Source organism: Trichoderma atroviride, chromosome 3 (genome assembly GCF_020647795.1).
Source record: "Trichoderma atroviride chromosome 3, complete sequence".
Lineage (NCBI taxonomy): Eukaryota > Fungi > Ascomycota > Sordariomycetes > Hypocreales > Hypocreaceae > Trichoderma > Trichoderma atroviride.
This window is the reverse complement of record NC_089402.1, coordinates 4,000,419-4,022,710: the sequence shown is the minus strand read 5'-3', so window position 1 is coordinate 4,022,710 and position 22,292 is coordinate 4,000,419. Positions and strand designations below refer to the sequence as shown.

The window sequence follows — 22,292 nt, the reverse complement described above, 5'->3', positions numbered from 1 at the left end:
GATACAATATGTAGAGAAGAATTACTACCCAAGCATATAAAAAGGATAAAAAAGACTTTATTCAGAAAAAATGTGAAGTGGAAGGGGCACAAGACAGAGATCATCACACTCATCAAATACATCTTTGTTCTTGCTCTCATTTTGACGTTATGTGACATTTTCTTGGTTTGTCCACGATCTAACAATTACCACGAAACCATGTCCCTAGTCGACGCCTTATTGGCCGAATCATCGGATGAGATCGACCTCAAGGCCGACTATGACTGTCTCTTGGACCTGCAGGAGCAGGACAAGTCCGAGTCTGCTCCGCCGCCCGTGCCCATCACGGTCGCCGAGGCGTTTGCCTACCACAAGATCCTGACCGGGCCCATTGACAGCGACCAGGACGATTCGGATTCCGACGATGACGCCGAGTACAATCGGGCGACAAGGGGCGAGCGAGGCCAAGACTCGGCACCGGCCACGGCGCTGATCAAGGTGGGCCCCCACGACGCCCTCCTGGCCGTTGCCGAGCCCACCGACGACGACTCGGCCTGCGGCAATGGAGCGCCTCACGATCACATGTGGGCGGCAAACCCCTCGTTCCGGTTCACGGAGCCCGAGGTGGGCTTCCTGTCGCATCTCGCCCACCTCTGCATCGAGGCGCGACTCCAGAAATGCTCGAGGAGCTCGTGTCTCGAGGAGAGGGCCAGGATGGACAGGGTCGCTCCGGACTGTCGGTGGGCGGCCTTCCGGGAGTGGGCGCTCGTCTCCATGTCGTGCCAAGCCAGCATGCGGGACAAGAACGAGCTCTCGCAGGCGCACACGCACATTGCCAGGGCCATCTCGGGCTGCTGCATGACGCTCAAGGCCTACCTCGACCACAGCCGAGAGCGGTTCCTGCCCTTTCTCGACGGCGCGGGCGTGGAGGAGCACCGGGTAGACCTGGCCGAGGTGGCCAACCTCATCTACTGGATGGCCAAGATCCAGTCGCAGATCGGCATCGGGCCGCGGCGCTTCGGGGCCTGGGACCACCGGCTGCTGCCGTCGACAGTGTCGCTGCCGTCCATTGAGCGGGCGGCACACGAGGTCGAGGCCATGGGGCTCTGCAAGCAGCGGCTCTGGAATCTGGTCGCCATCAGCGACCGGCGGCAGAGCGACCTGCCGGACATCATCAACGCCCTGCGGCCGCACAAGGACAGTCTGCGCCACGAGAGCCACGACTTTTGCACGCCGAGCAAGTGTCAGTGGTCGCACATGAACAGCTCCTCGGTCCGGCAGCTCCACAAGTGCGGAGCGGTGGAGCCCCGGGAGCCGTCCGGAGGTCGGAAAGCGGCCCGGGCGGCAAAGGCGTGCGCGCAGCGGCTGTTTTCCGTCGAGCTGCTGGAGACGGCCGTGGAGCTGGGCAACAGCACCGCCTGGCTCTGCAGCGGGCTCCGGCTGAGCGGGCCCAGGGACGCCTACATTGCCATCTCCCATGTCTGGTCCGACGGCACGGGCGTTGGCGTCCAGGAGGTCGGCACGGTCAACTCGTGCCTGTTCGACTTCTTCTCCGGCATCGCCAAGGAGCTTGGCTGCAACGGGCTGTGGTGGGACGCCCTCTCAATCCCCTACGAGCCGCGGGCGCGCAGCAAGGCCCTGAACCAGATGCATGCCAACTACGCCAACGCCCGGTATACCGTTGTCCACGACAGCTACCTGATCAACTTTCCGTGGAGCGATGACGGCAGCCCGTGCCTCGCCATCGTGCTCTCCACCTGGTTCACGCGAGGCTGGACGGCGCTCGAGCTGGCCATGTCCAAGAGAGTCAAGGTCCTCTTTGGAAACCCGGACCCGAGCGAAAAGGACCCGGTGATCAAGGATCTTGACGAGGACGTGCTCGCCGCCTCGCCCGCCGTGGCGTCGCGTGCGCACTGGCTGGCGACGACGCTGATCCGCCGGCTCCGCGCCTCCATCAACGATGTCGGCGACTTGCTGGCCATCCTGTCCCCGCGCAGCACATCTTGGGCCCGGGACCGCACCATCATCGCCGCCCTGCTGACGGGCGTGCCGGACTGCGACTTCACCGTCGGCGAGAGCATCATCACGTCCAAGATCCTCGGGTACCTGGGCAAGATCCCCTACGGCTGCATCCTGCACGGGAAGCCGACCATGCGTGACCGCGGTGAGTTCTCCTGGTGCGCGGCCACGCTCGATGATATGCCACCGGGGACGTCGTCCGATGTGGGCGGCGGCGCCGGCTCGAGGTCGCGAGCCCTGCTGGACCTGGACGAGAACGGAGCCATCGAGGGGCCGTTCCATGCCCGGTGCCTCGAGCCGGGAGAAGTTGACGTCAACATCAAGCCCTTTGGGAACGACCTCGCGGTGGTGGTCAAGGTCAACATTGCCCTCCGGCATCACGAGCGTTGTCTGCTGTTGCGACAGGATCCGAGCGCCAGGGAGCCCCTCGCCCTCCTGGTCGTGCCCATCAGCATCATCAGGGACGGCCCCGTCCTAAAGTGTCGCTACATTGGCACCGTGACCGAGACGCACGACGCTGAAGCCTTTGACGCCGATGACTGGTTCAAACTGAACGTCCGGCTTGGCGGCAGCGATAGCCACCGCAGGGGCATGCGGGCCGACAAGGCGCTGGAGTTGTATGACGACTTTTGCGATGTCGTATGCGACGAGCAGGACGACAAGTCTGTAAGGGGAGATGAGGGGGATGACGACAATGAAGACGACGGCGGCGAGCAGGGCGATGATCTCGCCTCGGTGCAGACGCCCATGCAACAAGAAGGGCCGCCTGAGAGCCCTCCGGAATGGCCCATCGTCAACATCTGGCCCGGGCGGGAAAACAGGCAAAAGGCCAACGAAGAACACCACGAGAGGGGCCTCATCCTCGCCATGACCAAGAGGAACGAAAATGCGGCCCGGTATCTCGTCAAGAAAAAGGTCGGCCTCCAGCTCGACGACCTGGAGGCCATCCGTGCTCTCTGCAAGGATCACCCGGCGGTGACCACATCCGGCATGAAGATGCTGGGGGACATTTACGTGGAGAATGACAATCTCCAAGAGGCCAGCTACATCTATCGCTACGTCATTGAGACATACGAGGCCATCGAGGCCAAGGACAGCCAGCAGCTCTTCCAGCTCTATCAAACCAAGCACTCTCTGGGATGTGTCCGCTTCGGGAGGGACGAGGTCATGGAGGCCAAAGGGCTATTCGAAGACGTGCTGGCCGGGTGCGATGAGAGAAAGAAGAAGATGGAAAGGGAGAGCAAGAGGCCGGTGCGGTTCAGGGCAGGCACTGCGAAGAAGGAGGCTGCTCAGGGCCCGGACGCCCCATCAGCCGCGCCGGGAAGCCCAGTAAAGCTCAGCAACGAGGCCAAGGCCAACCAGGGGTGGTACCGGCTGGAGCTAGACTCCATCACGGAGTTGACGCTCCTCAAGGTCGGAGAGGTCGACTTCAGCGGCGCCGCGAAGACGTACCGGCGGGCGCTCAGGAGGTTCGGCAACGCGCCAAAGGAGATTGAAGCCTTCGAAGGCCTCTGGGTCGGCCGCATGTCGCAGGTGTTCAAGGAGAAGAGCAGACGGGATGAGCGGGCGGCCGGCGTCTACCAGCGCGCGCTCAAGCGATTCGATACCATGTTCCGCATGAACCATTTGCTGATCCCCATCACCGCCCTCCATCTCGGCGTCAACTGCATGCTCAGGTCCAAGTTCGCCGACGCCCAGCTCTACCTGATGCGCGCGCTAGCCGGCTTCTTCGAGCGCTTCGGTCGTCCCCTGCGGGACGGCGAGACGGCCCTGGAGTATCAGATGGAGGACGAGCGCGAGCACCTCATCCTGGTGCTGGTCAGGTACCACCTCGGCCTGCTCTTCACCAAGCAGCAGAAGTTCGACGACGCCCAGAGGCAGTTCGATCTCGCGCTGGCCGTCGTCACCAGGGCGAACAATGCCGGCACCGACGTGCTGCGGCTGTCCATCCTCAACGCGCTGGGCCAGAACAGCCTGTCCAGCCGGCCGCCGAGACTAGACATGGCCGAGGGGTACTTCTCACAGGTCGAGTCCCAGTCGCAGGGCCGCGCAGAGCAGCAAGACATGATCCGCCTGAGCATCCAGGCCAAGCTGGGCCGCGCCAGAAGCGTCTATTCCACCGGCAAGAACGGCATGGACAGCGCGGTGAGGCTCCTCAACGCCATCATTGAGCAGCTGGATAGAATCAGGACCGAGGCGGGAAACGACCTCGACGAATGCCAGGTCAGGCTCTTCCTCGGCAGGGTATTCGAAGACAAGAGGAAGCTCCCCGACGCCGCGAAACGGGTTGACCTGGCGCTCAAGAGCCTCAAAATCTTGGAAGGGGAGGAGAGCCTGACCTACCTGGAGGCAGCGAGCAAGCTGGGAGAAATATACGAGAGGCTCGATGAAAAGGACGAGGCCGAGACCCTCCTCCAAATGGCCGCAGACAAGTTGAGGGGGGAGCGTCGGCGCCTACCACCCTCAGACGCTGCGGGCAAGCTGGCTGCTTGGCAAGGTGTACTTGGCCCAGAGAAGACTCGAGGAGGCCAGGGAGAAGGTCGAGTGGGCGTACCAGGGATGCGAAAAGGCGTTGGGGGGCAGCCACAAGCAGACCGCGAGCACGGCCCAGACGCTGGGCACCATCCACCTCGAAATGAACAAGCTCGCCGAGGCGCAGGAGATGTACAAGAAGGCCTACACTGGATTCAAGAACATGGCTGCGAAATCCAACGCCAAGGCGCACGAAGAGGGAGGGCTAGAGAGTAAACTGACGGACAAAACGACGCTGCTGGCTCTCATGGACTACGCAAAGGTCTGCGCCCTGATCCCAGGCAAGCGGTCCAAGGCCACCGCCCTGAGCAAGTACAAGCTCGCAGTGGAAGGCTTCGCCGCTCTCGACAGTGGAGATGCGAACCACAAGGGCGACGCCCATCTGCACCTACTCGAGGCCAAACTCAGTCTAGGCTGCGTCTACCGGGAGATGAGGAAGTTTGACGAGGCGTACGAGCAAATCCGGGAAGCTCTCGCCGGCTTCCTGAGCCTGAGTGAACCAAAGCCCGGGAGGCCGGAGACGGAAGTCGGGGCGAGGGCGGCCACGGCCGCCAGAACAAAGTGGTTCGAGGCCCGGCTCCGCCTCGGGCAGCTGAAGCTAGATGCGTCCCACCAGCAGCACGAGGCGCAGGAGGGGCAGGACGAAGGTGAGAGCGCCAAGGAACTGATAAAGGGGGGGCCGAGATGGTCTTAGGGACCTACTCGGGAGCGCCCACATGCTCACGCTGGAAGCGTCGACCTATCTTGGTAATCTCTATATGAAGGAGGGAGAAGAGGGAGGAGTAGAGGGAGAAGGGGAGGGGGGAGGAGGAGGAGAAGGGGAGAGGGAGGGAGAAGAGCAAGAGATGGGCGACGTTCTGCTCCGAGACGTCCTACGCTGCTACGACACCGAGACGAAGCTGCCGGTCGGCCATCCGAAGAAGATCCGCATCATGGACTCCCTCATCAGCCACTATCACCATGTCGGTGACATGACGGAAGTGGGGAAGATGGAGGAGAGGAAGTGGAAGGAGCTCAAGGACGCCTACGGCATGGACCAGGCCGCCATCATCATGGACGTCACCGACTGGAAGCACATGAACCACGATCGGGACGACGGCAGCAGCGTCGAGGAGAACGACGACCCCGATGACGGCGACGACGAAAGGCACCATGGTTACTACGATGCCTGGGATCACCACGGCTCGGTCTCGTGGGACTCGGACAATGACTGGGAGGATGGGGGGGAGAAGAACCGAGGCAACGATAAAGGGCAGAACCAAGATGATGTAGTCGATTCGAGGGAGGAAGAGGAGAAGGCCAAGACGAGACACATATCTAAACCAGATGAGCATCAAGATGAAGAAAACAAAGCAGCAGAAGTCAATGAAGAGAGTGAAGAGGAAAGAGGAAATGAATCGAAAGATGTAAAGCGAGGAGATGAAAATAAGGAAAAGGATGAAGGTAAAATGAATAAAGATAAAGAGGGCGTTGAGAATGGAGAGGGTGGGGTGGATAAAGAGAGTGAAGATGATGAAGAGGACGAAGAGGGTGAAGAGGGTGAAGAGGGTGAAGAGGGTGAAGAGGGTGAAGAGGGTGAAGAGGGTGAAGAGGGTGAAGAGAGTGAAGAGGATGAGGAGGATGAGGAAGATGAAGAGGATGAAGAGAATGAGGAGAGTGAGGAGGATGAGGAGGATGAGGAGGATGAGGAGGATGAGGAGGACGAAGAGGGTGAAGAGAGTGAAGAGGATGAGGAAGATGAGGAGGATGAGGAGGGTGAGGAGGGTGAGGAGGGTGAGGAGGATGAGGAGGGTGAAGAGAGTGAAGAGGGTGAAGAGGGTGAAGAGGATGAAGAAGGTGAAGAGGGTGAGGAGGATGAAGAAGGTGAGGAGGATGAGGAGAGTGAGGATGAAGAGAATGAGGAGAGTGAGGAGGATGAGGAGAGTGAGGAGGATGAGGAGAGTGAGGAGGATGAGGAGAGTGAAGAGGGTGAGGAGGGTGAAGAGGGTGAAGAGGGTGAAGAAGGTGAAGAGAGTGAAGAGGGTGAAGAGAGTGAAGAGGGTGAAGAGAGTGAAGAGAGTAAGGAGGATAAGGAGAATAAGGAGAGTAAAGAGGTTAAAGTATAGAAGATTTAAAAAGACAAAGACAATTAATATTAGTAGAGTTTAATTATGTAGTAATGTCTATAATATAAATATTATTGGGTTGTTATTGTTATTGTTTTGTTTAATGTTGAACTAACTACATGGCTTGCACTTACCGGTGCTCTCTGTTTTCGACAGTGTTGCATAGCTCACGCTCTGTCGCAGATGCAGATGGTATTGGCTGGGAAGTGGAGGAAGTGAATACCTTAGGTAGGTACTAGTAGCATGAAGTCTGTAAGTCTACAACCTCTAGGTACATACTAGTAGGTATAGTGTAAGTGAAAATAAAGGCAACTTTTTTTTTCACGTTTAACGTATATGTAATTTGACTTCTAGATATATAAATATTGTTCTCTGTCTTGCTGGACACAGAGACACCTCATACTATCACTATTGCATATATCAATTTATAGATCAGCTATTTTAGATAGGATACATGGGTTTTGTCCCTGTATTCAATGAGACATCGTAGCGAGCCTTTTCATGTACGGAATTCTTACCCGCGATGAAAGTTTCTTGTACATCCTGGCGCCCCCAAACGGCCCCTATATGTGTAACATCATTGTCTATGTGATGACTTCATCCGCTGTACAGGGATCAGAAGGACTACCACCAACCAACTGGGCTGATACCCAAGCCGCATGGCCAACTGGGCTATCTGTCGCCGCATATGCTCACTGTAGAGATTGGTTCTCAAAGACCTGCCGCTGGCCCAGATATGATAGCCTGGACGTTGCTAAAACGCTGATGGGAAATGCCTCCTCTGCCGTAGAGTTTTTAGCATTGAATCTCTCCACATCATTCTTATTAGGCACTGGATGCCAAAGATTGGTGTGAAGTGCTCGAACGCTCTCAGTATGATCGATGGCCATGTAGCGCACGGTGTGAGAGCCAAGATCACCACCATGGACAATATACTTGTTGTATCCCAACTGCAACATTAGGTTGTGGAAGACTTGACCAGCCTCCCGGAGCCCTAGGCCAGGATACTCGGGAGCCGGCGAGAAACCGAATCCCGGCAATCTAGGAGCCACTACATGGAACGCCGTTTCGTTAGAGGGAGGATCGATATACCTGTCAATAACACGATCGACCTTTAGAAACGACCCTGGGTAACCGTGCACGAACAGCAGCGGAATGGCATCTTTTCTGGGAGATTGGCGGTGGACAAAGTGGAGCGGAATGCTGTGCGAGTAGTTTCCAACGCCGTCAATTGTAGTCGTGAACTGCGGCGGGTGCTCGTTCAAATGAGACTGCGCAATATTCCAGTTAAAGCTATTTGTCCAATATTCTTTGAGCGCAGTGGCGTTCTGAACTGGTGGCCCATCACGAGGATCATGAGGTGTAAACTAATTGAACGCTTTGTAAATACGATTAGTAGTGGGCTACCCTATATGCTTACTTGTTGAGAAAAAAAATTCAAGAGCCCTACACTTGTGCTTGATTGGGCATGTCTTTGTATTATTCAGCTAATGTATCCAAATTTGTGTTCCTAGCTGAGTGTAATGGTTATAGGAGTCTGTTACTCCAAGATGTAAGCTTTCCATGCTCTCCAAGGAAAGCTTTTTAAAAAGAAACACGGACCTGATATGCGACTGTAGACTGGCTGTTGATGTGAGACCCGTTTTCGGCCTAGGAAACAAAGTACACAGTAATACCCACTTTTAGATAGCACAGTTAGGTACCTCTGTTCTTAAGCCCTAAACAGGCACAGGAGGCATCCTAGAGGAATCAACCAATTATCGCGATCCTGATTCCTGTGACGTTTAACACTGGCAAACTGGTCCATAAAGGTTAAGGCAATGAGTCTATAAATGGAATTATTTGCTCTTGATCTCCACATTCGGATCGATAGCTCAGTGGTAGAGCGAGAGATTGCAGATCTCTAGGTCACGCGTTCGATCCGCGTTCGGTCCTTCCTTTTTTTGCTTTTGCTACCTAATAGATCTTATAACTGTCTATGGTTTTATACTTATTATTATTAAAGAATTAATCTTTGTCTTTCTCTTAATTGATTATACTTATTAAACTCTTGATTACCTGCAAGAATAGAGAAGGCTGAAATGCAGTTGCTGATCTTCCAAGCTATTCCACTATATACCTTAGTCTTGCTCGCCCTAGTCATCGCAGTGGATCGATAGCTCAGTGGTAGAGCGAGAGATTGCAGATCTCTAGGTCACGCGTTCGATCCGCGTTCGGTCCTTATGTATCTTTTTTAGCTTCTTGATCTCTAAATCATTTTACTTTTTATACACTAATTTTTTTTTTTTTTTTTAAAATAGAGTGTTCTTGGATCCAATTTCGTTATAATCTTTCAAGCCTTTTTCGAGAACAATTGCCTGAAATAAAGCTAGAGCTATGTAAAAATTGCATAATTATATTCTTCTTGACCCCATCTCGTGTCTTGTCTTTTAGAGAGTATACATATTATATACTAGCGATCCGAGGCTTGTCAAGCGGTTGATGCCTTTGTTTTCCTTCATTCTTCACTTCTAATTCCTTCATCCGCCTTGATCCATGGATGTGACAACAATTCCGTCAACGTCGCTCGTGTAGTAGGTTCAACGACACACATCTTTCGAAGATAGCTTCCAAGTACTGAGAGATCCTTCTCATTAACATCAAGTGTCTCCTTGTCGTACCCGTTGGCGTATGTCTTTTGTATTTGCTCCTCGAGGGGCAAAAAGTATTCCGCGCGGGATGCTTTTAAAGTTAGCTAGATTCGGAGCCGTTCTTTTGCGAACTTACCGTCTGGTACCTCCTCAAGCACGCCGGTTTCCAGACCTTCTGGGATCCATTGCTCAGGAAGACCACCAAGCACCTTCTGAAACTGTGGTATTAACTCGCGATCATCCATAAATGCCTCCAGTGGTGGGCGCCCGATCACAAGCTCATATGTCTTTAATTTTATTAGTTGATGTATAAATTTAGCTTATTAGTTCTTACCGTGCATCCAAGATTCCAGATGTCAACCGCTTCGGTCAGTGGGCGTCGGAAAACCAGTTCTGGCGGGTGAAAGGACATGGGTGTATGAATCGACTTGGGCGGATTGGAGAGGAAGAATGCTGAATGCAAGAATAGAGTCAGCTCATTACTTATTTCGGCAAGTGAGGGAAGACAAACATTCGCCGAAATCGACAAGCTGGACCTCATCAAGAAGCTCGCCATTGCCATACCCATATTCTGCAGGCTCTACTAGGTAGTCCGGAACCCCCTTCTCATTAGGTGACCCATCCTTCTTTGAAACCTCCCCTATTTGAGGGTCATCGATAGTGAGAGTTTCGTTGACATTCGAGAGCTGAAATAAGACGTTGCCCATATGTATATCTAATATTCAAGGTTAATAGGAGAAGTAGTAGGTTTAGCTTAGGTGCGGCCTACCTCCGTGTGCTACGCCACACGCTCGGAGATAATCTACAGCAAAAAGGAGCTGGGAGGAAATTCGACGAGCAATTTGACCTTCTAAACGGTAATTTGGTTGCATCTCTGCAATTGAAGATGTCTTCGGGCCAAGCAACTCGAGAACTATACAAAGATGGCGTCCATTGGGACCCTCATGATAGAATGAGTTTAGAAGATGCGAAACATGTCTATGGCCTGGATGGGCAGGGTCGCCGTTTCGCTTGATAGCCTGCAGAATTTCCAACTCGTGATTGTGATTGTGCGACTGCTCTGCGACTACGATTTTAATAGAAACATTCGTCTTGTTCCTGGTGGGGATGTAAGTAAATATCGGCCTAAAAGAGAACAGGCAAGTTACTCTTCATCTCGAGCGAGCCAGACAGTGGAGAATGACCCAAAGCCAAGCTTATTCAGAATTCGGTATCTCCCATCATCGAGCGTGTCGCCAAGACGCACTGGATGGTAGCCTCCGGGGCCATAGCCAGACAATTCTTCTGCGGGCAAACCAATGTTGTATTGGAATTGATCAATCATTTTTGTGGTGGTAGTGAGATGAAGTGGTGAAATCGGCAGGATTGACGTCGAAAGCTCGGAAAATCCCGGACTGTATTGTTGTACAATGATAATTTATAGCTTCGGGGAATGCGAAAGAGCTAATTTTGTGCACGTCTCTTCCATGTTGAGGCAGTATTTGGCCAAGTTGCATGGAGCAGAGACGGGGTATGGCGGCCTGCCCCACCAGCACGCTCCCAGCTCGTCTAAGCCGGAATGCCTGTCCAACACAAGCGAGATCTCAGCCTCTCCCACTCTGTCGCCGTCGATATCGCTCTCATATGTGAATGACAACAGTGACTTTAGTGTTAAGGAACGAAAAGCGTCGTAGCTCATAAATCACTCCAAATGCAAATGGATATATCCGGTTTGTAATGCCGTTACATGGAAGCTGTCTTATGAAAGAAAAACCCCGAGAGGTGTCTATTCTGCCGTACGAATTCCCTCAAGAGATTGGACGGTGAGTCTTTCTTTATGAAACAATTCTCTTGCAATACTTCACAAAGTCTTGACTGTTTGCATTAAATGGTGGAGAGATTTGCTTATAATACATAGGCTAATAGTCTGACGTAAGGTGGCAGTATTAATGTATATGGCGTAGAGAGCATTGTGCATCAAACCCGCAACATGCGTCTTCATAGCTACGGTCTACCAACGTGCATTGCACACGTTCGGCGGTTGCGTATAGTTGACATACCACATTTCATCGTTGTCAAACTCCATATAAGTGCTGGGCATGATCTCGCTTGCCGGAATCTTCATCCAGTCCTCAGCATCGAGGGCGTCACCAAACTCATCTGTCGCCTCCTCAGGCGCGAGACCATCTGCCCAACCCCGAACAATATTCACATGCCCTCCATGAAGATCAACACCACATTCACGAAGACAGCTCACCAGGCTTTCCTCGTCGACTTGGATAAAGTGTGAGTACCTTGAACCGAGTTCAGAAGAGTGAGCACTTATATCGAAGTTGAAGTGTTGCGTTTCAGTGCGCACCCACTCCCTGAATCTACGCTTCAGTTCACTCAGCAGTGCACCTTCAAGCTGAGAATCCTCGATCCAGGCCAAGTCGAGCTTCTTGGCGATGTCAGGAGCATCTGAATCTACAATGGCCTTTTGTATCCTGCATTCGACGAGGTTCTTGAACTTCTCCCAAGGGCCCTGGAGCTCTGGCTTGTAAGTGCATCGGTAGATGGCCCAGCCCCATTTGTTGTCTCCAGATTCTAGCATCCACTGGATTTGGCGCGCGGGCGAGAGGTCATACCATTCCATGCCAATCGATCTCGGCTGCCTTTGCGCGCTGCTTGACATGAAAGGCCGGTTGAATGGATATGTTTGAGTTGGCAAGCAAGCTGCTAGAATCGCGTTGGAGCGATGCTTGAGACGCGCCGGCTGTTGATAAAGGCCATAAGAGTGCTTCTTGCCTATAGTTCTGAGTACTCTCGGCAATTGAGCTTTTAGCTGTAGCCGCTTTATTGGTATAGAAGCCATATCACGCGTGTCCGTACGAAGGAATTTGCGATGCTAGCATGTAGATGAAGGGGAGAAGATAATTGAAGAAGTGGGGGACTGGCAGTGCTGTTACTAGCTTCTGTGTTTGCTATGTCTGTAGATAATACTATAATCTACTATGGTACTGGCTCTATTATCTAGCTTGGACGAGCAATACTATTATCCCAACGGCTGTGATATCATGTAAACGCTGTATCTTGTAATATGTTATACTCTGATGCAGCATGCGTCGTTACCTTCATCCCCCCCTTCGATCTCTACGTTTGCACCGTACCGAAATACTGTACCTTTGCAGACCCACTATAATGGCGCATATACAGCATACCTGTATGTTGAACAGACCACTATGGCAAAAGTTGAAGTGACCACTTCTCTCTGCGTAGTAATGTACCAACACATAAGGTATCCTAGCTCTTCCAACAGTATATCCACGCAGACCGCTCTTTTCTTCTTCCGCACTAGAACCCAATGGATCCAGCCTTCATCGCCATGGCGCCTGAGATTACCAGCTGGGAAGAATTACTTTGGGTATCTGAAGAATTTGACGATGAAACCGAAGACTTCCAATATACCGCAATCGCAAAGGTGGACGATGACCGGGTATTTTACAGCGAGATAAACAAGCCAAAGGCAGACATCACGTTTCAAGAAATCACCGCCTCCCTCACTCGAATTCCTGACGACGAAATCTTCCCACCGTGGCCCCAAGCTTTCACTACAACCAAGGCTCCTCAAGAGCTCCCTCTAGGCATTTTCATCAAACGGCCTCAAGTAGGAAAGTATGACATATTCTCAAAGCATAAAGTCGTGCATCTCCTTCGCGATGGATTTGCAGAGGAGGCAGAAGTCATGGAAATGCTAAGGAGCCAACCTCACCCGAATATTGTTGGATACCATGGTTGCCATGTCCGGCGTGGATATATCACTGGACTTGTCCTGGACCGACACCTCTACGACTTGAACAATTTCCTAAAGAGTGGCCAAGCCATCCAAGATAAAGAGCTCTTTATGGAATCACTGCACTCGGCAATTTATCACTTGCACGCTCTTGGCTGGGCCCATAACGACCTTAACCCCTCAAACGTCCTTGTGGCAGAGGACGGTAGGCCCATTGTGATTGACTTTGGCTCGTCTCGGAGAATTGGGGAGAAACTGTCAACTAGCCGTGGTACGAAAGGCTGGATTGATTGCGAGATGAAAGACTATACAACGTCAGAGACACATCATGATACATTTGCTCTCAACAAAATCTGTACGTGGTTAAGTAACCCGACATTTGAGGATTGAACAGCAGATTCAGATAGCCTCGCATGGTTGGACAGGATGCATTTCACTGCCATGATGCTCTACATGTACACTATGAAGAGTGCTGCTTTGTTGGTCGAATACTTGGCGCTGTTCATATCTTCTGAGAATCCCAAAGCCAACGCATTGAAGCCAAGGATGCCCGGGCCGTTATTCCTAGCAAGCTTGGTGTGTCGTGCGGCCCGTGCAGCCAGGCTTTGAGTGCAGAGTACAGCCTTCATATTAATCTACCTGTTCATATCAATCTACCTGAATCCGTCCTTGCCACCAACATTCGAACACTGCATGCACATGAGGTACAGTCACCCAGAAGCACGCAGCCGCATACCTTCACCACAAAGCCTCAATGTTCAGGGAGTCTTGATGCCCCCCGCCTTCTCATTGTCGTTGAACAGCTTTTTCATTGTTGCCACCTTGCAAACAACTGCAACTGCTACTTAACTCGCTTCCCTTCTCCTTCATCGCAAAGTTTAACGTTGGGCTTTGAGTTCATGAGATGTTTCCAATTCCAATACTACTCGCAACAATATTCACCATCTTCTACAGACAAACCATGGCTGCAAAGGTGGTGTCGACGGTCGTCCGCCTCGGCGATATATCGTACTACATGCACCCTTTGGCCCCTTCTGTGAGGCCCAATGTGTTGTCCAAGTTTGAATGATTTTCTGACGATTCCTAGGATTCTCAACTGGACATATCGACTTTCGAACGTGATGCGGTTGCTGAAGCGTGTACTATGCTTACGATTGACGGTCAATTTCCTAGCACGGGTGAGCTCCAGGGCATCTTGGATGACTTTAGAGCTAAAGATGACGTCTGGTCGCGGGAATTCACTGGGGCCATAATTGTCCAGACGACCGACATTGAACGAAAACTCACGGGAGAAGAAAAGGACACTCTTCGTAGCCTTGGGGCTTGCAACATAGGTTTTCTCTACAGTAGCGAGCTGGAAGCCCAGCTTCCTCAGGGTCCTTATTTTCTGCATCACGGCCAACTTCATCAGGTTTACCGGCTGTACCCAGATACTGCAGATGCTTTTATAGTCTCTACCGTTCCAGATGATGGCGATGGGTGAGTATCGGGTCTGAAATCCCTGTCTTTAGTGGTTAGAGCTAACCGTTGTTGAAGCTTTCGATCTCTAGATGTTTCCGCGTACGGAGAACAGTTTCCATCCGCTCTCACTGTCGCCGTACCCTCTCGACTATACTATACCAAATCAACGGAGAAGCCGTATGCTGGTCTTCGCGTAGCAATAAAAGACATTATAGATTTGAAAGGGCTCAAGACGGGAGCTTCTTCGCGGGCGTACACGGAGCTCTATCCGGCCAAAGAAGAAAGCGCAGAAATAGTCCAGCGGCTTATCAAATTGGGCTTTGTGATTGTTGGAAAGCTAAAGACTACACAATTTGCAGATTCGGAATGGCCAACCAGAGACTGGGTCGACTACCATGGACCTTGGAATCCGCGTGGAGACGGCTATCTCACGCCCAGCGGAAGCAGTGCTGGCAGCGCTTCCGCTGTTTCTACGTATACGTGGCTTGATGTGTCCTTGGGCACAGATAGTAAGATTATTCCCACCGTTTATACATAGTAGTTGCTGACGTTCTTCATAGCTTTGGGGAGCATCAGATCACCTTCAGCAGCTCAGGGAATTTTCGGAATGAGGCCCACTCTTGGGGCCGCAAACACCACAGGTGTAGTCCCATACAGCTCGTATGTTTTCAATGGGTATTTTTATGAAGCATGTTTGTTGACATGTCTATAATCTAGCAACTGGGACACGGTTGGTGGATTTGCCCGCACGGCAGCGGAATTCAAGACTCTCGCACAAGCACTATACGGCTCAGCAGAGACCGAAGGAAAAGTTTACGAGGTATGCAGTTTACCAACATCTTCTCACCAATTACTAACATAGTTACTGTGAATAGAAGCCAAATAAGTTAATCTGCTTGGCCGACTACTGGCCAGTTGAGCATGAAGAAAGCCAGCGAGTCATGGAAAATTTTATCAAGCGCGTTGAAAGCTTTCTAGGAGTAAATCGTACGAATATCAATCTCGCAGACACATGGACTCGAACTCGTCCAGAAGGGACAGATGAATCCATCAGCAAGTATTTTCATCACGCCTTCGACTGGTCTGCCAACCGTGATCAGTGGACAGGACTTCTTCAGCCTTTCATCAAAGAATACACGCATAAGATGGGCAAACCACCCGTCCTCAATCCACAGGTTCGATTTAAAGTGTGAGTGAGGTAGCATGCATGAGTTGGTCAAAGTGTCTAACGTTTATACAGGGATTATACACCGACAGTAACAGCAGAGCAGAAGGCAGAGGGCGAGAGGCTTCTCAAAACCTACCACGACTGGTTCTATGAGCATGTGATGCCGCCTGCAAGGGATGGCTACTCTAGCAGTATCATCGTTCTCCCCTGGACGGATGGCCAGCCTGTCTACAGAGATGAGTATAAGAGCGGGCCACAAGAGTTTACAGGCCAGGGTTTCTTTTTTTACAACGTAGGCCCTTATGCTCAATGTCCGGAGCTCATTTTTCCTGGTGAGTAACAATCGCAGCATGTGCCCTGCAACTTTTATAGACTGTTCAACTTGTTTCACAAATCCTCTAGCGTTTTACTGACTTATGAGGTGCAGTCGGTACCACGCCATACACCTCGAAGTTCACGCAAAGGATCGAACAGCTTCCTGCCGCTGTTGGATTCATAGCTGCTAAAGGTAGCGACATCATGCTGGCTGATTTCGTCAGTAAACTCTTTGAGGATTCATATACTGTCATTGAAGCGGAGCAAGATCAAGCCCCTCTTACTTAGTATGTTTGCGGCATTCAATATCGCATGTATGCTTGATAGCCCATAGCACTCAGTTGACTTAATTGATGCGTCTACTATTATTTAATAGCAAATGAGTCATGCTCGTTGAGAAAGTGAAAATTGCGTAGAGTAGTCTCGCTGTCGAGAGAAATAAGCCGTTAGTTTTTAGCGACATTCAAAATGGTATATCTTCCAGAGACAAATGTTTGCGGCGCATGCACTGCGAGATAGATTACTACTATAGAGGTTCTAAGTAGATTCAGATTACTACTATAGAAGTTCTAAGTAGTATGGTGTTTAGATTATACGCGCCCAAAGTTTTATTGCATGTCTCATGTGACGGAGAATATTATCTCAGACTTCGTATGCGGCAATGTCTCAGAGCATGCTTGACTGGGAATACTACTATAGGTAATCTATTTAGTAATATAATTTGAGGTGAATGACTGAGAATCTTATCACAAAGTCCTAGATAGGGATCATATGAGTTAATCTATGAGTAATAAAACACTGGCCGCCGCCTTTCTATATATTTGTGTAAGTCATATAGAAGATAATTTGAAGAGGGTACTGGAGAGGAAAACGATCAATAAGAATGCAACTCGGTGATATACTCTCACGTCTCTGTTCACCTTGATATTAGACCTCACAAGAAAGCACGGGCTTCTTAGTAAGAGCCGAATCTGTCTTACGACTTCGCACGGCGGTATTACTCAATCAGCCTCACCTGCTCTCAGAAAGCAGCCGAGCTAGCATGATGTAACACAATATTATGTCATAATCTGTCTCATATTATATTACCTTCTTCGACAAGTAGGCTATTTGGGCGCTCATTTCCTCATGATGTACGTAAGAAGGAGATGCTCTATACGTCCAATTACTTATATAAGGGCCAGATCATCCCGCTTGTTGAGCTACTGAATCTCACTTTGCTCATAACTCAAGGCTATCGTGATAAAGTCTCATAATTTATATTCTACTCTTTCATTACATTCTTCTTCATCCATCATCATTATGAAAGCAACTGCCCTCGTGGCTCTCGTGGCTGGACTGCTGCCCATAGCTGGAGCCGTACCAGCGCAAAATGTGAACGTCACAATTCCATCTGGCACCATTATTGGTTCAGTGGATAATGGAGTCGAGTCGTTCAGAGGCATCCCTTATGCGGATCCACCAATTGGCGACTTGCGCTTCAAACCGCCAGTCAGGCTTTCGAGACACCTTGGGGAGTTTGATGCTACCAGGAAACCTGTAGCATGCCATTTGGGACCCATCTTTGGCCCATTTGCCGACACGGAAGATACGACAGCGACTTTTGCAGAAATCAACGTCGCGATCTCTGTTCTCAAAGACACCGCCGGCGATACGCCCTCTAACTTTGACGAGGACTGCTTGATAATCAACGTTCAACGTCCCCAGGGCGTTGAAGCCGGCGCCAATCTTCCTGTACTATTCTGGATTTATGGTGGCGGTTTTGTGGCTGGGAGCACCCCTCCGTTTGATGGTAAAAACTTGATCACGACTGGCGTGCAACTCAATCAGCCATTTGTCTATGTATCCGTCAATTATCGCGTCGGCGGCTGGGGCTTTATGCCGGGCGAAGAGATTCTTCGTGAAGGAAGTGGTAATGCAGGCCTGCGTGACCAGCGGATGGGGCTTGAATGGGTCGCCGATAATATTGCAGAGTTTGGAGGCGACCCAACGAGAGTCATAATTTGGGGAGAGTCTGCTGGAGCCATATCGGTGTTTGACCAGCTTGTTCTGTATGACGGCAATGCCACCTACAAGGGTGAAGAGCTTTTCCATGGTGCTATCATGAACTCTGGAACGGCTCTTCCAACTGATCCTCTGAATGGTCCCAAAGGGGAGGCTATCTACAGTGCAGTTGTCAAGGCAGCTGGATGTGAGGGCAAACCCGAGGGTTCGTTGAGCTGTCTTCGCGACTTGCACAATGACGACTTTGCCGCTGCAGCCAATTCCGTCCCTGGTATTTTCTCATATCCATCTCTTGCACTATCATATCTTCCGAGGCCAGATGGCACTGTCTTAACCGACAGCCCGGATGCACTGGCAAAGGAAGGGAAGTTCCATAAAGTGCCCGTGATTATGGGCTCGCAAGAAGACGAGGGAACAGCCTTCACCCTCTTCCAAGTCAACATGGGCACGGATGAGAAGATTGTCAACTATCTCTCGAAATATTACTTTGGCGATGCTACTATCGACCAAATCAGCGAGTTTGTCGGCACTTATAGCGATAAAATTTCTGACGGAAGCCCGTTCCGAAGCATCCTTCCAACCGAGCTCTATCCGGGCAAGAGGAGGATCGCCGCCATTCTTGGTGACATGGTCTTTGACCTGATGCGGCGTGTTACGCTTCAGATTTTTGCTGAGAACCACCCAGAAGTACCTTCGTGGTCCTATCTCTCCTCATACGACTACAACTTGGGCCTCAATCCCGTTGGCACTAAGCACGGGTCAGATATGCCTGTTTTCTTCAACGGCTCCAATGACGACCTCCCTACAATCAGTGGCCGGACATACTATCTCAACTTTCTCTACGAATTGGATCCAAACAACGGCACTCAAGTAGATGTACTTTGGCCCCAGTGGAAAGAGGGTCGCCAGCTCTTGTGGTATAATAAGAAAAACAACAGCCTCAGAAACGATACATATAGGGAGAGCAGCTATGATTTCATGTTGAAGAATATCGATTCTTTACGCTTTTGATCATAAAACTCCAGTTTGAGAGCTATGGAAGACTCAGCGCGATTTGAATACGACTATATCTTCTGGTCCAGTCAACGTATGTCACAATCCAACTCATTCAAGGTCGTTGACAGCAGTTCTGTTGGAACTCAGAACTGAACAACACCGCGGGATAAATCAGATGTGCGCAGATAAACTGAGATTGGATAATGAGGTTCACTTCACTACACTCGTTTGGACTATGTAGATAGTCAGTTGTTAGTATTATATTAATTTTCACTTTAGTGATGCTGCGTCCAAGTCAGCACTGCTAAAGAGAGCCTTTGGCAAAGATGAGTATTCTCGAGTTAATATAACACCCCATCATCAATTTCAAGAGTTCACCTAGATATGGGTCGTAAGCGATGTTCTAGATAGTTATCGATGTCGCGTAATCTGGCCTCGGGACTTGCAGCTGCATCCAGCAAGTGAGCAGATCCTATCTCTCTCCAGCACTCTATCGGCAACGCCACACCCATCTGTAGATAACGGGTAATTTCATGTCTACCGAAGCCAATCGAAAGCTACCTAGTCTCAGCAACCCCTGCATTCTGCTGCCAGCATAATGTCTCTAAGTAAATACGTGTACTTTCTTCTACCCCCAATAGATGCCTAAGATGCCGCAACTACAGCACCATACAGCATCACACAACACCTAATTAAAAGACTATAATTTTACAATATCAATATAAAGACCTTGTACAGATTTCATCGAGACGACATGTCCTCCACGGGGAAAATGTGCCCATGATTCGCCGCCACGCCAATTGCTGACGCCCCAAATTGAATTCACCGAATCTATTCTCCGAGCTCATTCGCCGCGCTCATTCTCAGGCTTACGGCGCGCCTACGCGAATCCGGGGCTCCGGCATGGGTGACCTTCCCGTTGAGGATTTCCCCTGTAGACCTGGCCAAATCTTGATGTTCCACCGCATATGAGCCTGGGCAACGAGAAATGACGTCCAGGGGGCTGTATGAGTCGTAACATGGCTGTCTGCAGGGCAAATGGAAACGAGATAGTGCAAGCCAAAGCAAGCAGCCGATCCACACCCTATTGAATAATATGACCTGTAAGCACATGTACCTATTCGCCGCCCCTTCGCCCCTAAGACGAAGATTTTGTTGCCGAGGTAAAGGCCGAACGAGCACAACTCGACCACATTCTTTCATTGCTAGGTTCAAATTAGCTAGGAAAATATTATAGATTGCGCTTGTCTAGTGAAAAGACTGGTATATAAATAAATTTCCGAAAATTGTAACCGATCGCAAGAAATGAGACCCAGTTTCGCTCTACGTCTTTGCTCATATCAACATTAAAATTTAATAAATGACGCCAAATCTTTTGACTATGTAATAAAAAAAAGAAATCATAGCGTCTCGTCGGAATGATCAGACCGATTCGAGTGATGGCTCTCTGGAGCATTCGCCCGGACTCGAGTCTCGATGTTCGACACCAGTCCTGTCTCGTCGTGGCCCAGCTCGATGGCGTTGTCGTCAATGGTCTTGTCGATTACCGAGCTATCGACGTGATATGATCTCGTCAAGATGATGTCGCCGTGGCCGCTGACGCTCGTTTGACCGGGGTTCTTGAAGTATGAGGAGCCTCGAGCGCGTTGGACGTAGAGGGTACTGACGGCGGGGAGACAGGCGCATATTAAGCCGATACCAACCTCGGCGTTACTGGTTAGACATTTCGTCAGCTGTGTCGTTCATAATCTTCACCGTAAATATTAAAGGGATAGACTTTACCCTGACAAAATGACTTTGATAAAGACCATCGTCATGTTTGCAGACTTGCCCTCATCAACAATCATCGCTAAGCGATAAATGCTAAAGCCTGTGGCAACTCCACCAGCACATAGCAGTCCTGCTACGCGGAATCGTTTTCGTCGAGGTAGCTGGAGCGACCAGGTAAGGGGTGTTGGCAGTAACAGGATGGCCAAGTCGCTGATCACGCTGATGATGGAGTCGGCTGTAACGATGGCGCTCTGGTCCAAGCATTTGCTGGTATCCCCCTCCCAATATGCGTGAATCGGCCAGCAGATGAAGATCTTGATGAAGAAGCCGGAGACGTAATACGCCACGATCATACCGATGAAGATGTAGATTCCGATGAGCGTTCGACGATGGACGGAACCAAAGACTCGGATGATGATGATAAGCAGAGCCAGTTTGACGGTCATGGCCATCGGGGCGTAGAAGATCGTGGCCGCATAGCAAGACTTTCGAGTAATCGTTAAACTACTGTACTAGGTGTCAAGGAGAAGAGTGTTGCATATTGGCTCTTACCTTGAAGTATAACTGAGCTTGCTCCTTGGAGACTTCCCACATGTTAAGACCTCCGCCATGTGAACCAGCTAAATCATTATGAGCGGTCGTGTTGCGAAGTTGTCAAGGGCAAAGGGTTGAAGACTGCACTTACCAAAGCACGCGGTGATGCAGTACCCTATCATGAGTATCTAATCCGCGTATTAGTCTTTATGCTCCACCATATGTCATCTTTGAGGCATCATTAGGCTGCATACATAAGCCGCGTACGTTGCATCTGTTTCCTCAAGTCAGCTTCTCCCGGTACGTGGACCACTTTGATACACATCAACCCACAGTCATCTGCCGTAAAACCTCCTCCCAGCAACCTGGTTTTTGCGTAAAATCGTATCCCAACAAAGATGGAGACAAAGGTTATTGTCAAGGCTTGAGTGACATAATTCACAGTCCTCAGCACGTCCTGTGGGTGAGCAAGATCAGGGATAACGCCCTCGGGCGGCGGAGCAGCACCGGGAAAGCTCATGATGGGCAAAACTTCATGATTCTGCAAACTCGCAGGACAGGTCCAGAAGTGCCGAAGGCAAAAGGAGCGAGTGCCGGCAGTTTAAATGAGCACACTAACTTGCGCGGGAGGGAAGATCAGAAGATAAAAGGGCCAACAGAGCTAATCCTGATGTAACTGGCTTCGTTTGAACCAGGAAGACGGGAAGAAGACGACGAAATGGAAAAATATCCCTGCCCATGCGGCACTCCGCGGCCGGTTACACCAGCTTGACCAGGTCCCATCCACTTCCCTTACAACCTGTCAGCCTCAGACACTTGCGCATTGTATTGGGTCCTCTGGATATGTCGTTTAGCTGAACATCCAGTTGACGAACATGACAACCAGAGTGGGACCGGGCTAGGGACCCGAGCCGTTGTGGATCTGCCTGCCAACGCCAGATAAATGAGGACAAGCATGGTGCTGCTGAAGAAATGTCAGACAGGGGTGGCAACGGTGAAGAGAGAGTCCCTGTGCGAATCGGAAACCG

General features: G+C 50.8%; 9 protein-coding genes and 2 non-coding genes across 11 annotated transcripts; 7 read left to right on the top strand and 4 right to left on the bottom strand.

The window, feature by feature from the left end:
• Positions 1 to 198: 198 nt before the first annotated feature.
• TrAtP1_006601 (uncharacterized protein) lies at positions 199 to 5,224 on the top strand (the record flags this gene model as incomplete). The annotated part of the gene is made up of 2 exons (XM_066113192.1): positions 199 to 4,430; positions 4,480 to 5,224. 2 exons carry the CDS (start codon positions 199 to 201, stop codon positions 5,222 to 5,224), a joined length of 4,977 nt encoding a protein of 1,658 aa, XP_065969278.1.
• Positions 5,225 to 5,246: 22 nt separating this feature from the next.
• TrAtP1_006600 (uncharacterized protein) lies at positions 5,247 to 6,635 on the top strand (the record flags this gene model as incomplete). The annotated part of the gene is made up of 1 exon (XM_066113191.1): positions 5,247 to 6,635. The coding sequence occupies one exon, from the start codon at positions 5,247 to 5,249 to the stop codon at positions 6,633 to 6,635; it is 1,389 nt and encodes a 462-aa protein (XP_065969277.1).
• Positions 6,636 to 7,289: 654 nt separating this feature from the next.
• On the bottom strand, positions 7,290 to 8,105 carry TrAtP1_006599 (uncharacterized protein; the record flags this gene model as incomplete). The annotated part of the gene is made up of 2 exons (XM_014083173.2): positions 7,290 to 8,002; positions 8,088 to 8,105. The coding sequence occupies 2 exons, from the start codon at positions 8,103 to 8,105 to the stop codon at positions 7,328 to 7,330; spliced, it is 693 nt and encodes a 230-aa protein (XP_013938648.2). The 3' UTR covers positions 7,290 to 7,327.
• Positions 8,106 to 8,498: 393 nt separating this feature from the next.
• Positions 8,499 to 8,570, top strand: TrAtP1_006598. Its single transcript has one exon. It is a non-coding gene; the product is annotated as a tRNA-Cys (tRNA).
• A 214-nt stretch (positions 8,571 to 8,784) lies between these two features.
• On the top strand, positions 8,785 to 8,856 carry TrAtP1_006597. The gene has a single exon. It is a non-coding gene; the product is annotated as a tRNA-Cys (tRNA).
• Positions 8,857 to 8,992: 136 nt separating this feature from the next.
• TrAtP1_006596 (uncharacterized protein) lies at positions 8,993 to 10,725 on the bottom strand. Its single transcript, XM_014083172.2, has 6 exons — positions 10,414 to 10,725; positions 10,035 to 10,363; positions 9,777 to 9,980; positions 9,600 to 9,718; positions 9,402 to 9,552; positions 8,993 to 9,356 (listed from the first exon to the last, which is right to left on the bottom strand). Exons 1-6 carry the CDS (start codon positions 10,587 to 10,589, stop codon positions 9,133 to 9,135), a joined length of 1,203 nt encoding a protein of 400 aa, XP_013938647.2. The 5' UTR covers positions 10,590 to 10,725; the 3' UTR covers positions 8,993 to 9,132.
• Positions 10,726 to 11,095: 370 nt separating this feature from the next.
• TrAtP1_006595 (uncharacterized protein) lies at positions 11,096 to 12,130 on the bottom strand. The gene has a single exon (XM_014083171.2). The coding sequence runs from the start codon at positions 12,096 to 12,098 to the stop codon at positions 11,256 to 11,258; it is 843 nt and encodes a 280-aa protein (XP_013938646.1). The 5' UTR covers positions 12,099 to 12,130; the 3' UTR covers positions 11,096 to 11,255.
• Positions 12,131 to 12,608: 478 nt separating this feature from the next.
• On the top strand, positions 12,609 to 13,406 carry TrAtP1_006594 (uncharacterized protein; the record flags this gene model as incomplete). Its single annotated transcript, XM_014083170.2, has 1 exon — positions 12,609 to 13,406. One exon carries the CDS (start codon positions 12,609 to 12,611, stop codon positions 13,404 to 13,406), a length of 798 nt encoding a protein of 265 aa, XP_013938645.1.
• Positions 13,407 to 13,920: 514 nt separating this feature from the next.
• TrAtP1_006593 (uncharacterized protein) lies at positions 13,921 to 16,248 on the top strand (the record flags this gene model as incomplete). The annotated part of the gene is made up of 8 exons (XM_066113190.1): positions 13,921 to 14,052; positions 14,104 to 14,495; positions 14,553 to 14,986; positions 15,038 to 15,137; positions 15,195 to 15,297; positions 15,353 to 15,666; positions 15,718 to 15,977; positions 16,073 to 16,248. The coding sequence occupies 8 exons, from the start codon at positions 13,921 to 13,923 to the stop codon at positions 16,246 to 16,248; spliced, it is 1,911 nt and encodes a 636-aa protein (XP_065969276.1).
• Positions 16,249 to 17,258: 1,010 nt separating this feature from the next.
• Positions 17,259 to 18,975, top strand: TrAtP1_006592 (uncharacterized protein; the record flags this gene model as incomplete). Its single annotated transcript, XM_014083168.2, has 1 exon — positions 17,259 to 18,975. Exon 1 carries the CDS (start codon positions 17,263 to 17,265, stop codon positions 18,973 to 18,975), a length of 1,713 nt encoding a protein of 570 aa, XP_013938643.1. The 5' UTR covers positions 17,259 to 17,262.
• Positions 18,976 to 20,360: 1,385 nt separating this feature from the next.
• Positions 20,361 to 21,784, bottom strand: TrAtP1_006591 (uncharacterized protein; the record flags this gene model as incomplete). Its single annotated transcript, XM_014083167.2, has 6 exons — positions 20,361 to 20,673; positions 20,743 to 21,215; positions 21,283 to 21,350; positions 21,416 to 21,452; positions 21,519 to 21,538; positions 21,598 to 21,784. The coding sequence occupies 6 exons, from the start codon at positions 21,782 to 21,784 to the stop codon at positions 20,361 to 20,363; spliced, it is 1,098 nt and encodes a 365-aa protein (XP_013938642.1).
• Positions 21,785 to 22,292: the final 508 nt, after the last annotated feature.